Below are 15,046 nucleotides of genomic sequence, written 5' to 3'. Positions count from 1 at the left end.
TTGTGATTGAGAAATACTCTTTTTATCTTGAATTGTGGTAAAATACCTATTAAACATACTCCAATGTTAGGGAATAAGATGGGGATTAATGGTTATCTTTAGATCATTCAACTTAAAACAATTTCCTTTGTTAAATGTGCAAGGGTTGACATTTAATGGAGAAATTTAAGTATTTTCACTTAAGGAATTAAGGATTAGAATATTATTTTTAAACTATGGCTGATATAACATTGAATCTAAAGTTGGATATTGTGTTTTATTTTAAAGACAATTTGGTTCGGTGAAATCTAAACCTGACAATCTCTGTTATTTGATTTTCACTTCTTTTTATTGTGTTTCTATCTAAAAGCCCAAAAATAGCTTCAATCATGTGTTATGTTTCATTTTATCCTTGTTGAATGCTAAGTTCATATTCTTATTGTTTCATTTTATAGCTTAAATAGTAAAAATTTGTAAATTTGTTAAGTATTACATAAGTTCTTAAGGAAACGATATCTCTTTCTTATCAAATATTACTTGACGACTTGATACACTTGTCAATGAGTCAACATAAGTCAAATTAACGTGAATCCAAAATTATGTTATGATTTAAACTCTACAAATTTTTTGCATAATTGCGCAGAACTCCAAGCCAATTATGTAGAGTTTTTTACAAATTTTAATTGTGTGGACTGAAAATTGATTTATGTCTTTCCTAAAATGTAGTTACTAAAGGGTAAAGTGATAGATATAGAACTCAAGCAAAATTCAATTAAAGAAAACATTGTTATTACTTGATTGGACCCATTTATTCTTTACTTCCTTGTCAGATTTTCTATGTTCCTTGTGTTATTGTGTATATCTATTGAAGGCTATGGAATGATATTGTAGCAGTGTGTGCATGGTTGTGTGTTTTTCTTCAAACTTAGTAAGCTTGTGAGTTAGCATGAATTAGTACCCTTGTAGGGGGTATAAGCCAAGAAGCAACTCATAGTCTTAGTCAAGGTAGTTACTGGCAAGTGTTTTGCTCAAACTCTAAATATTGATTTTCGGGATATGAGAAGTAGCCAGGGAAAAAACTTCATTTTGGTTCTGCTGACATGGACACGAGACACATAGGAGAGAGACAAACTTCCAACATGTCACTTATTGTGTTATTGTCCACAGTAAGCTGTTAGTAATAACATATCCTAACCTAAGGATTAACTTAAGCGACAAAATGCAGCAGAAACCATTTTGCTATTTTCAAATAAAATCTAAGAATTGTGATTCTAATTAATATATTTAAATAGTGTTATAATATAAGGATAAAACATAAATATAACACTTTATGTATTATTTGTATTGTTCTCAGATTAAAATTAAAATTTTACTTTAATAATCTATATAGTTTAATTGATTCATTAGAGTGCATGAGTTGCTGTAAATTTTTTAATATATCTTTAATTTATATGAATAAAAAATACATAATAAAAGTATGCATTAAAATATGTAAGATTTAATTTGATCCATTATCAAGGTAAATCTTTAATATTTATTTGGAAACAGTAAAAACTAATACATAAAGCATTGTATTTGTATTTAAGTTTTCTTCAAATTATAATTATAAGGTCAATTCTAATTTGAAGATCAAATATTAGATGCACCTTTATTTTATTTTAAATTACACACTTTCTAACTTTGACCATTTTTTCCTAATACTGTTTGAAATTAGAATATAAATAACATTTTGTGGTCAACCAAATAGTTTTCATGGTACATGTAATAACTTTTTCAGATAAATTGGATCTTCCGTGTTTGATTTTTTGGCGTGTGGAATTTTCAAAATAATTGGTGCGCAGACGAAAACGCTGACTATCTCAACCAATGGTTGTAATCTTAGATAAATGGGCTCCACAAGAACAATTTAATTAATTCAAGTTGGGCAAAATTATTAAAAATATTTATTTCAGTAAAAAAAATTAAAATATATTTATTAAACATGCATGAAAGTTATTCAATAACTAGTTAAAACCATTTAAATAAGAATATAGTATTAAACACTTTAATTATTTTTTTTTAGCAATTTTTAAGATTTTAGGGTTTAAAAATCTTGAGTGCACAGACAGGACCAACAAGGTGCATGAAAGTATTATTCACAATTTCAAATTTGACCTGTATATTATCAGAAAGCGATCTTCGAAAATCAAATTCCAAGAAAACAATCACATTCTGCACTTTAGTTTAACTAGTCAACCGCAGAGAATCAACAATATATGAGTAGTCATGTAATCAAGTTATACAGGTATTGGTCCGACTTTGACCTGATATTAAGAAACGGGATACAGTGGGAAACTTTGAGAATATCTCTCGTTGTGGGAAATAATTTCAAGAGTTGATATAAAAAAGTAAAATTAAAAAAATATTTTCTTAAAAGAGACGGCATGCTTTAAGACTTGTGTAATAATTTTAGCAGTCAACTGGCGTATCAATTGGTTTAAAAAGGATATTTTTATGTGATACTTTTATGATGACACAATAATTTGAGAAGTTTTAATACTGTTAATTTTCAATCAAACAAATTATATATTACTTTTTATTTTTTTAAATTAATTCTTGATTATTATTTTTTAAAATTTTAAAAGTATAACTTTTTAAATTAAATTTTTTTATTAAAGTAATTTTAAAATTCTGAATCTTAAAATCTTTTTAGTTACTTTCAATATTTTTATAAAAAAAATTAATTTAAACCCTAAAACCCAAAAGGGTTTTTTTTTTATAAAAAGAGTTAAAAGTAACTAAAAAGATTTTAGGGTTTAAACTTTCAAAGTTATCTTTAATTATATATTCTAATTTTAAAAAGTTATAATTTTAAAAAAATCCAGTACTAATTTAAAAACAAATAATTAGCAAGAAGACATAAATTGATTGGTTAAAAAATTAACCATATCAAAACTCCTAAAATTATTAGCCCCGCGTTCAAACTCTCTTCTTATATATAGTGAGATACGATCGCCGAAATATAAACAGTATAGGCAGTATTGGAGTCCCATAAGAATTATTATTTATCATGGCTTGAGTGTGAGAACTGTGGTGTATGCAACCAGTATAGTCATTCCATGGTTGTGGTGCTTCTATTTTCTGAGGTGGAAATGTCTCTGGTGTATGTAATCCTTTTGATTTCTTGTGTAATGGTGGTTCTTCTCTCCGCTGGGAATGCTAATGGGCACCATGATGATTGTCCAGACTCATTTGACTGTGGAACTTTGGGGACATTTAGCTTCCCATTCACCACTGTAGAACGCCACAATTGTGGTGTTCTTGCAATCCAAGGCTGTAATGATCCAAACCAAACATCAGTGAAGTATGTCCAGTTGAACAATAAGGGAAAACCATTCCAAGTTACACATGTAAGTAGTCATCGTCGCCGCCCTAGAAGTATTTCCATTATTGATATGGAGTTCAGCAAGCTTCTGGGAAATGGTAGTTGTGCGGTCTTCAACTATAATATTACTGTCCCTCCTTCCTCTCCTATGGGTTATTTTGATTTGCAAAACAATATAAGCACCTTCAATTGCAGCCACCATCAACACAAACTCAACCATACAAATGACTTCATCAACTATACAAATGATTTCATCAACTATACCAGTACCAGATGTCCTTCCTCTGTTTTTTACTTTGCCCCTCCATCCTATGATGATCAGTCCCTGAGCTCTTTAATCTCCTTATGTTCTATGGTTAAACTTCCTGTCAGACAAGATTCTCAGTTCATCAAAAACCCATTTGGATTTTTAAATGCTGAAATTACCTTTGAATTCCAGTTTTCAAGTGAATGTCACCAGTGTTATAATGAAGAAAGAGGAGACCATTGCCGACTTGACAGCAACGGAACTTTTTATTGCGCCAAGAGGTAATACCTTAACAAAACTTCAAAAAGCTTAATGGTTGCATGAATATATTTATGTATACAACCAGATTTCTTACAATCTTCACACTTTTTTTGTTTGAACTACTGCTAAAAAACAAGTTAACTCCGCATGTTTCTCCCCCTCAACACAACAGTTAAAATTTAGAAAATCAATTCCTGCTTGATTAATACTATATTATATACATATTCAAGTGACTTGACTGTATTATAGAACTTTGTTTTGTTATCTAACTGGGATCAACTGCTGCTTTTAAATGATGCAGGAAAACTAGAGTTTCGACTCGGAAGCTAGCATTGATGTTAGGTGACGTACAAATTTTAACATTCAAATATATCGTGCTTCTATATTTAAGGCTTATTTCTGTTAAAGTTAAGTAAAATTAATTTTAAATAGTTATTTTAACTGTTAAACACAATTAAAATATCTATTCAAAATTAATTTCACCTATGATCTTGTGCGTTATCAATATTTAGTTTGCCTATAAATGCACCAAAATTAACATTACACTTTTTATTTTTTTCCTAACCTTAATGAAACAATTATTTTCTATACACTTCATCCAATCCTTTTTTTTACTATAGTATTAGTGCATAGTGCTTTTAAAAAATTTTATTAGCACGAACTAAATGTCTACCGACTTTATTGTTAACTAACTTTTGTGGAAAAAATTTGACTAATTATGTTTAATAAAATTTCTTGTTTCAATTATATTTTTTATACATAAAATTAAACTCAATATCTTACTTTAAAGGATCCGAGTTTAGTTTTACTTAAACAAGCAACACTTTGATCATTTAATCCTTTTTATAAGAATCCTAAAGTTTATAAATTAAAGAGATAAGTTATCTTAAAATTAAATTTTTTTAACAAAATCATCTTAAACATTAACAAGACATACTTTCATTATTTTTGCAAATATTTTTATTATCTTTAATTTTTTAATCTCTATTATTGATAGTATATTTATCACTTTAATTTTAATTTGCTAGGCATGCATGTAAAATATTTTTTATATATTGAAGAGATGAAGTAAAATTGCCAAAATGGTCCTAATAACAGATAAATTTAATTCATAATTAAAAATATTTTTTATATATAAAAATAATACATAGATTGATTCTTATAAAAAAAAAAATTGGTTTGAATTTTCTCCTCACAAAGTGTTAGAAACACTTAACATATTAATTTCATGAGTTTTATTTTTATGTAAAAAAAATATATTATCAACTGATAAAAAAAAGGTAAATATGACTTTAAAAAGATTATTATTAAAAAATCAATAAATTTATTGTATATGTCAAATTACGATTAGATGATATAGTTAATATATTCCTTTAATTTCATTACTGGGTAAGTTACTTTTAATTATTGATTCTAGAAAAAATTGTTAACTAGTACCTTAAATGAAAAGAATTAAAAATAAAAAATATTTTCACTCATCATTATTTTTAGCATATTTTAACGTAGTTTTTTTTACAGCCATATTTTAAAGTAGTTACTAATAAAATCTTTTTAGTATACTCTTTAATCAAAGTTGTATATTCTTTAATCAGAGACATTAGTCAGCATGACTCTTTTAAACTAACTATCCATGAAGTTTTTTCTACCCCACTCTGTCAATTGTCAAACCAACTATGTAGCAAAAAAAATTCAGTCTAGTAATAATTATTAAAAGACCGCAACTTTTGAACTTTGAAGGCACCGGCGTAGGACCTTGGATCATATTCGGGTTGTTCCTCACGTTACGCCACTGCAAACGGAAATATGGTCAATCCAGCATCACTAATGCTGATCCCTACCCTAGTCGTGACACAGAGAATGACAGGATCTTCTTTGGGGTACCCATTTTCTCCTACAAGGAACTTCAAGAAGCATCAAACAATTTTGACCCCACTAGAAAACTAGGAGATGGAGGCTTTGGCACTGTTTACTATGGTCAGCATGCATTTAATTAATATACTATATGTCTCAATTCAATTTCTACTTTAAGTAGAATCACTTTTCAGTCTTATTGATTCACTTAAGCTTTGATCTTTCAAAAACCAGGAACACTAAGAGATGGAAGGGAAGTTGCAATCAAGCATCTATTTGAGCACAATTACAAGAGAGTGGAGCAGTTTATGAATGAAATTGAGATCCTTACTCGCCTACGCCACAGAAATCTTGTGTCCCTCTATGGCTGCACTTCACGTCACGGCCAAGAGCTACTGCTTGTATATGAATACGTTCCTAATGGCACAGTTGCTAGCCATCTCCATGGTGATTTAGCAAGGGTTGGTTTGTTGACATGGCCTATTCGAATGCAAATTGCCATAGACACTGCTGCTGCATTGACCTATCTCCATGCTTCAAACATCATCCACCGTGATGTCAAAACCAACAACATTTTACTTGACATTAGTTTTTCGGCTAAGGTAGCAGATTTTGGGCTTTCAAGATTGCTCCCCAATGATGTAAGCCATGTCTCCACAGCTCCACAAGGGTCTCCGGGGTATCTTGACCCTGAATATTTCCAATTCTACAGGCTCACGGACAAGAGTGATGTGTATAGCTTTGGGGTTGTGCTTATTGAGCTGATATCATCCATGCCAGCAGTTGATGCAGCCAGGGAAAGAGATGAAGTTAACTTGGCAAATCTTGCCATGAAAAAGATTCAAAAAGGAAAGCTTAGTGAGCTTGTAGACCCATCCTTGGGGTTTGAGTCAGACCAAGTAGTTAAAAGGATGCTAACTTCAGTAGCAGGGTTGGCCTTTCGGTGTGTGCAAGGAGACAATGAATTAAGGCCTTCTATGGATGAAGTTCTGGAAGCACTCAAGAAATTTCAAAATGGGAATTATGAGTCTGAGAATCTAGAGAAAGGAGATGATGATGGTGTTATCTCTTCCACTTCATCCAGCGAAGTACATCCACCCCAACCAGCTTCACAGCACTCTGGTCAAGTTGGAATTTTAATGAATAATAAGCTACTAACTTCACCGAATTCCTTGACTGAGAAACTGGAAAGTGAATCTAACACGCCCAATGCCAGTGGTTAATCACATTGTTGTCTAATAATAACCGTAGTTTTTCACGTTTTGGTAAAAAAAAAAAAAATGAATGTATTACCGAACTCCTATTTTTCCCTTCAATGTTCCTAGTTACTACTGTAACAGTAATGAATCACATTTGTTACAACTACATTACAGTAATGATTGATGCAGATTCTCAAAGACGGGTCAAAAAAGCAAGGAAACCCAAGAAAGAAAAATCAAAGGGAGAAGAAAATTTCTGGAAGCTATTTAAAAAGAATGTAACAACTACTTATTAATTAATAATTATGTGTAACATAAAATGAGTACATTTGTTCTTATGAGTCCGCCAAGTCAGCAACGGTGGAACAAGTATTTTATTGAAAACAAAAAAAGCGACATCGGAAAACGGTTCGGTCCTACTTGTGATTCCATGGTCATACTACTACTTGTCTTTAATCCAAAGTATCAAAAGGAAAGTAATGAATGTGTATGGAAGAAAAGATGAAACCATTCCCAAAATAGATGCCATGCTTGTTAGAAGCAATCAATCACCTTTGTCCCCTTCACAATCATCAATATTCAAATTTAAACTCACTTTAACACTCTTTTAATAGAGCGGAGAATAACAGAGAGAGAGGGAGAGGGAGGAGATGGCAGCGTTGCAGAAATTCAAGCTGTTCGCGACGCCGTGTGGAGTGGGGCAAAGCCCAACCCAAAGCCCGAGGACGAGCCCATTGGTTCAATTCCGGCGGCCCAAAACCACGCTGCGTAGTCTGCTTAGCCTGAACCGGTCACTTCGGCGGCAAGAAAACGTGGTGGAGAAGAATCCCATGCGGAGACACTCACTGAAGGCCCTCTTTGTGTCCTCGCCGCCACGAGAGGAGCGTGTGCATGAAAATGAAACTACTCCAATGTTGGCTTCCGTTGCCGTTCCCCATTCTTCTTGGAGTAATGAACCCGGTTCAACCAACCCGCCTTGGGCCGGTTTTCGTTGCAGGTCCTTGTTGAAAAGGAAACATTGGCGCCCTCTCCTCCTCACTATTCCCGAATAATCTGTTCGATCAATTTCATCCTATCACTTCCATTTCCATTTTTTCCCATAATTCTGTTCCTTATCAAAGTTTTGTTGCTTTTCTATTTAAGTCTCCTTAAATATAATTGCATTTTAATTTCCGTGATCCTGCTGAGGCTGCTTCTATGTGTATTGATTTGGTTATGGCATTTCGTGATATGAGAAATCGATCAGATATTCACTTACTTTACGTATATCAATCTCTTAGATTGGAATGAATGTTAATAAATCTAAATTATTTGTCTCGATCTAAATTATTGAAAATCTTGTTGTGGGGCTGAGAAGCTGTTCGTTTTTGTTATTTATTAATTGTTCTTTATAGGAAAACAAAAAAACAAAAAGGAAAAGTTGAATTAGAATTGTGTAAAGAGAGGCGTGAGACACGTCATGAGTTGGGAGAGGTGAAGAATACTTTCATAAAGCATGAACAATCAGTGTCGGGATAAGGCAAAAAGATAAAGAGAGGCATGCTTGTGTAACATCAACAAACAATGCCTTTGGACTTGTTTCGCGTTGAAAAAGCATTTTAAGCTTGACTGTTTTAGTTTTGAAACTGAAAAAAAAAATGTATTCATCCAGGATATGAAGGTATAAATTGAGGCGGGAATTAGAATGTAATTCTTGATCTGCTAGACCAATTATTATTTATACAATGTTCTTGCAATTAAATTTGTCTCAAGCTTTTTAATGGATCGTATCAAAGTTATGCATATATATTTAACGTGCTTTTGGAAGACTTACTTCATTTCTCTTCCGGGATAACTTAAACATAATTATCTAAAATAAGAAACTGACATAAGATTCAGGTTTACCTAGCATTTGGTAGTAATGCTTCACGGCCTTATTTAAAAAGAAGTAACACCTTAAACGGCACCGGTTTTACCTTATAGCTTTATGTTGTTCAATGTCATCTTAAACTGATAAACACGTGAATACTGTCATGTATATTCAACAACTTGATCGCTGTCCAATAAAGGCTGTAGACCATATGTTCGACGAAAGATTGGAATGTGTGAATGGGTGTCCATTTTGCTGAGCCTCATATTTTACTGGACTAGTCTTAAAAATGATTTACCAATTGGGCTCAATTTTTACTGTAGACCATAGGTTTAGACTCAATTTTTTTATGTATATACGAAGACTAATTTGTTGAGCAATTAATATATCTTATATATACTAATTAATTTTTAAAGTGGTATCACCTATAGAGACCATTTGATTAATTTTCAATCATATAACCTATACGTTATTGGCACGTCAACTACATTAGTCACGTCATCAATGAAGTTAACAAGGTCAACCCTTAACAAAAATGTAGGTGACAAAACATGCTATCCAATATCCAATCCAATGCGAGCTCAATCAACACTGGCGGATCCAAGATCCTAAGTCAGTGGGTGCAAATTATAAAAAATAAAATCAGTGGGTTCAATTATATAAATATAAATAAAATAAAATATAAAAATACAGGATTTTATTTATAAATTTGGTAAATTTTTAAAAATGAGGAGGTGTAAGTGCACACCCTCACAGCCATGTAGGTCTGTCACTAATTTAATTTGAAACTCTAAAATGAAGCGTAAGTCCTATAAAAAGCTTGAGTTTTTAGGTTTTTAATGAATTTTCGCAAGTTAACCCACATTAGAATTGGGCTAAAATAGTTTGCATTTCATTCGCAAGTTAGTCCTATATTTTAGTAGATGCATTCAAACGGGCCTAATTAATCTAACTTATTTTGTCACCTATAAGTAGGGGTGGGTAAGCGGGTCGGTCCGTCCCGCGTAAGATCCACCCACTTTGGCAACGGACCGGGCCAGCCCGCTTCGCATTCTTATACGGACCTAATAAATTGGTGCGCCCCCATCCCGCGGGTCAAACGGGCCGATCCCCGGGCCTAATTTTAAAAGAATTACAATTTTAATAAAAATGCAACACAATCAAATTAAGTTCAACACAAATGTAAATTAAATATCAAAAATTAGTCAATTACATTAATAAAATAAATAATGTCTTAACAAAAAAAAATTCAAGCAATAAATCTAAAATATGAAACTTAAACATCTCAAACAACTAATGATTCCATATTTGAAGTAGCTTGAGCCTTCTCCATCTCCACATCTTCATATTCTTTTCCTAAAATTCAAAATGACAATAAGTATTACAATCAACTCAAGTTAAGTGATTAAAAGACAACAATTATTACACATTATTTACCTTGCTCATCAAATTCTAGTAACCAATTTTTAGTACATATCAAGGCTTGCACATTATCACCAAGAAGCCTAATTCGATATTTGTTAAGCACCTATGAGTCAATGCTAAATGTCGATTTGGAAGTCATAGTTGTAATTTAGATGCTCAAAATATCACAAGCCAACAATAAAAGATCTAGATTAAGCGGAATTCTTAAAGTGTTGTAGTAGGTGAAATTCTCAAACCATGGATTAAGCGAGCTTACGAACAATCGCGGATCCCGCGGGCCAAACTCACACAGTCCACAAGTCAAGCAGGACAGACCCAAAAATATTATATAACCATAGACTATTTAAAAAAATTGATCCATTACCCTTGCAAACTGTGGGCCCCGCAGGCCAGTCCATGATCCTGAACCCGTTTACCTACCCCTACCTATAAGTATAGGGACTAAAACTTGAATTTTTTTTATACAAGGACAACAACTCAAAGTTATGTCAAGTAGTCAATTATAAGAATTGTCAAATAAATAGTTAAATAATTTATTATTATCTCGACAAAGATTAATCATCATAAAATTAATAGATATTTCATGCTTATAATAGTTAAAATACCATTTATTATTATTATTATAATAATAATAATAATAATAATAATAATAATAATAATAATAATAATAATTATTATTATTATTATTATTATTATTATTATTATTATTATTATTATTATGTTAGACATTTTATAAAGAATTAAAAAATATGAGAGATGGTTCTAAATTATCCTGAAATGGAATATGGGGACAAGAAGGAAAGAGGAGAGAACCATCCCTAATATCGCTCTCTTGAAATCAGCAATCATCAAAGAATATTTTTCTAAAACTTATCCTTAATATGGGAATGTCACATTCTTCAACTTCATTTTCTCAAAAAATAACTTCCAAAACCTTTAATAAATACAACCTCAGTTTTTGCTAAAATACTCTATAGATAACTTGATTCTTTTTTGTTCCAGTTTTTGCATATTCTCATCATATATGACAGCAGAAATTTGGTTGCAGACTTGTAGTTAATAGTAGTTCAGGATCATGCGCAGATCACTTTAAGTGGGATTGGTTTTCTAATCCACCTTGTTCAATGGATATATCATATATGTATGCTATTTAAAACAATAGAACCAAGTTATGGCATGCAGTGGTTGTTTGTCCCCTGTACGTGGAGCAAACTGCCCTCTCACTCAGGGCCCGTAAAAGGCCCATCTTCACAAATGCTTACCAATAAATTTTTGCTATTGTTCAAAGCATCAACATTGATATATAGACCGAACAAAAAATAAGCACGAAAATATTATTGGCCCCTACTCCCCTTAAAATTACCCTTCTACCCCTAACTTCAAAATTCTCCACCCATCCCTCTTCCCTCTCCCCCTTCTTGGCATCGCATTCCCTTTCCCTTTCTTGTTCTTGCTTCTTCCTTCTTCCTAATACTCGTCCTTTTTCTTTCTTCTTCTTCCTTTTCCTTTTCATTCTCATTCTCCTTCCTCCTCCCTTTCCCAACCAAAATAAACATTTCCATTCTCCTCCCCAACCCTTCTGTTCTCCCTTCCTATGTGTCCCCTCGACAATTCATTGTAGATTTGTCTATAATGGAATTGTGATTCCATTTGTAGGTTTCGCCAATAACCTCAAGAGAATTATAATTATGTTTTGTGTTCTAAAGGTTTTTTATTTTGTTATTATTTTTAATAATTAATTTTTTGTTATTTTTTTATTAATAGTTTAATTATTTTTCCTTTAGTTTCAAATGGTTCGGACCAAACATGCTTCATATGTGGCTAGACACAATCCCTCTCATGAGGGCTCGAGCCCCTCACATGAAGGGGATTATGCTAAAGAGAGGCATCGAAGACTGATTGTGTCAGCATGCGACCGACGACATTCGCCAAAAAGCCAAAGCCATAGGGAAAGACACATGCATTTAATAGGACCATTGGACCTCCATTTGGATGAGGTCTAGTTGATTTGTCATTGATTCGATCTTACAGGTACCACTATATTGGTCATGTATGAATCAAGTAGTCATGCCTAGAGATGAAGTTAATTAGCCATGGTGGCTAGGTCTTACCACTCTTCACTGAGTTGACGATGAGGGTTTATGTATTACGGTTGGGGTTATCAGTCCTAGTTATGATGCGGTACCCCACCGCAAACAAGGGCTTCATGAATGCCCTTGTGGAGAGGTGGCACCAAGAGATCTCATCCTTCCACCTACATGTCAAAGAAATGACCATCACTCTGGATGATGTGTCATGTCTCTTGCACCTTTCTGTGACAGGAAGGCCCATTGATCATGTCCCCTCCACCTTCACTAGAGAGGTTGTAAAGGTTTTGTTCATGACTCGCCTTGGCATTCTGATAGAGGAAGAGGCTATAGCGATGATTATCGTAGGTGCCAAGGTTAGGTTGGCGTGGCTGACAGGCCCATATAACTGGTACATCCAGTCAGGATCATACGTGTGGGCTACCATAGCTTATCTTTTGCACTTGGTTGGCAATATGATATTTTTTGACAATCCTCGACTCACGTCAATGTCTCTTACCTCTTCTACCTCAACAACCTAGGTGACTGGCACTGATACGCCTAGGGAGTTGTTTCACTGGCGTACTTATATGACCATCTCTCCCATGCGAGCCAGTACACCAGCAAACAAGTTAGAGGTTATATGACGTTAGTCTTAATAAGTAAATAACTATTTAATTGTGATTATTTTTATTTTTATTTTCTTTATTACTATAATTAATTTGTTTGATAATGTTTTTTATAGTCTTCTCCATTTGTGCATCTTCCCATTGTTGGCTATTTCGAACCTCGGATCAGTGCTTTGGATGACCCAATAGCCAACACGAGGCACCAGGCAACCTCATCCGATTAGGGAGAAGTTGGATGACCTTCAAATGGATGTTGTCATTTGGTGTCCTTATGAACGTCATTAGAGTGTCAGGTCTTTCCCACAACAGGTCATTTTCTCTGACTTCATTAGGTGCGGGATGGACATGTGACCTTATCTTCCAAAAAGGGTGTTGAGGCAGTTTGACATGTTCAATGCATCCCATGCCATCCACTGCAGTGCTCAGGTATGAGGCTTCTAATTCAACATGGGCGATGTTGTGCCACCCAAGGGTCATTGGGATTACACCTTTGACTATCTGCCTTGGTTTTATCGGGTTTCTCACCCCTATGCCATTTTGCTAGAGGAGGGAGAGTGTTCACGTCCTTCTGTACATTTATTGCCCATCCTAATGCAGCTATCGCCTGCGCAACCACTAGCAGAGTATGTACCAGGTGGAGTCTACTTTTGCCAAGTAAATCAAAATGGATTTTGTTAATATTTTTTCCAAAATTGTCACTTTAAAAATAGTTACTAATTGAAATTGTTCTTCCAGGATCAAGCACCATGCAAAGCTTGTGGGACTTTACAATCATGCCAAAGGGCACAAGTCATCATTAGACTATACATCAAGCTCTGCAATTGCTGCATGAAGGCTTCGAAGCCAGGTGCAGCTTAGAGAGGCAAAGGATGAGAGTTGCAAGAAAGGTAGCAGAGGCGGATGATTGTTTTATTATTATTATTATTTGTACAAATTTTTATTGTGTTGACATTTGTTTAGTTGATGGTGTTTTTTATTTACTTATTTTTGTGTTCCTCGATTGTTTAAACAACATGCGCCTAGTAGTAGCAACAACTCTTTAGTTGATTTATAAAACAAACTTTCGGATAACCAACAACTAAATAAACAATGATAATATAAACTTTTTTTGAAAATAAAATAAACAAATAGAGTACGAATTTGATAAAGTAAAAATATGATTACACATATCTAACACACATCAGAGCAATGATCTCATCAACAGGTCTTGCTTTCATTGGTTTGCACAATAGAGCAAGTATTTCATCTAGAGATTAACCAAATTTTGTATTCAACCTAATCGAACCTTTGCTACTAAATTTTGAAAAGATGAAAAATATTGTTCCTACATCATTGTCACGTTTAAGCTTCATACACTTGTATTTAACACAACCATCACCAACGTAAATTGGTTGATGGTAAAAAAAATAAAGTAAAATTTAGCAACCTCTGATGGTGTCAATAATTGTTTTTCTTAAGTCATCAAGTGACATGTAATCACTTATTACGACGACTTGAGGACCACTAGAAGATTTAAACAATATCTCTTCAGATGATGGAATTATGTCACCATTGCAATGTACAACAATATACACACTCTCCATGTTTTAAACAATATGATGAATATCAAACAAATGTGTTGAGTTGCATCAAACCCCTACTACTATTTATATTAGATGATCTACTATTCTTTCATGACTCATACCATATCAATGATTGAGATGACACAAAAAATAAACGATTTAGACTGTGTCTATATTTAATACAGTTGGTACGCATAGCAGGAAAAATGATTGTTTATTAAATGTGTCTTGAAAAAAGTTGTGTTTAGCCAATACATTTAAAAAAAATGCGGTGTTGTAGTGCTCAATAAAAAACACATTTAAGCTTCACACATATGTGTTTTTACTTCTTTTTTTAAAAACACAACAATTGAATCAAGATATTGCTGTAAATATTTTTTTATCTCAACGGAATTATGATTCTATACGTTGTTGTGTTTGGGACAAAAAAAATATATCAGAATCTTGATTTCATGGAATCGTGATTCTGCGACGATGTTTTTGTAATAAAAAAAGTCTCAATCTCTTCATAGGGGTCAAAAACAATTATCATGAGAGTAATAGTAACTCTCAAAATAAAAAGGAATGAAAAAAAAAAGCAACAAACAAAAGGAAAACATGGGCAGTGATCCCAA

At 33.1% G+C, this 15,046-nt stretch overlaps 2 protein-coding genes across 2 annotated transcripts; both read left to right on the top strand.

The window, feature by feature from the left end:
- The first annotated feature begins 2,997 nt into the window (after positions 1–2,997).
- Positions 2,998–7,067, top strand: LOC114402273 (LEAF RUST 10 DISEASE-RESISTANCE LOCUS RECEPTOR-LIKE PROTEIN KINASE-like 1.1). The gene is made up of 4 exons (XM_028364784.1): positions 2,998–3,871; positions 4,153–4,193; positions 5,589–5,825; positions 5,937–7,067. The coding sequence occupies exons 1-4, from the start codon at positions 3,078–3,080 to the stop codon at positions 6,923–6,925; spliced, it is 2,061 nt and encodes a 686-aa protein (XP_028220585.1). The 5' UTR covers positions 2,998–3,077; the 3' UTR covers positions 6,926–7,067.
- A 484-nt stretch (positions 7,068–7,551) lies between these two features.
- On the top strand, positions 7,552–7,953 carry LOC114402100. Its single transcript, XM_028364630.1, has one exon. The coding sequence runs from the start codon at positions 7,552–7,554 to the stop codon at positions 7,951–7,953; it is 402 nt and encodes a 133-aa protein (XP_028220431.1).
- The last annotated feature ends 7,093 nt before the right edge of the window (positions 7,954–15,046 follow it).

This window comes from Glycine soja, chromosome 20 (assembly GCF_004193775.1).
Source record: "Glycine soja cultivar W05 chromosome 20, ASM419377v2, whole genome shotgun sequence".
In the NCBI taxonomy this organism is placed as follows: Eukaryota; Viridiplantae; Streptophyta; class Magnoliopsida; order Fabales; family Fabaceae; genus Glycine; species Glycine soja.
Note: the sequence above shows the minus strand (reverse complement) of the source record. Positions and strands in the feature narration are given on the sequence as shown.

Coding starts and splice junctions, on each gene's coding strand:
- LOC114402273 (XM_028364784.1), top strand. CDS start 3,078: ATGGTTGTGGTGCTTCTATTTTCTGAGGTGGAAATGTCTCTGGTGTAT. Junction 3,872..4,152: donor ACTTTTTATTGCGCCAAGAG/GTAATACCTTAA, acceptor TAAATGATGCAG/GAAAACTAGAGTTTCGACTC. Junction 4,194..5,588: donor GAAGCTAGCATTGATGTTAG/GTGACGTACAAA, acceptor TGAACTTTGAAG/GCACCGGCGTAGGACCTTGG.
- LOC114402100 (XM_028364630.1), top strand. CDS start 7,552: ATGGCAGCGTTGCAGAAATTCAAGCTGTTCGCGACGCCGTGTGGAGTG.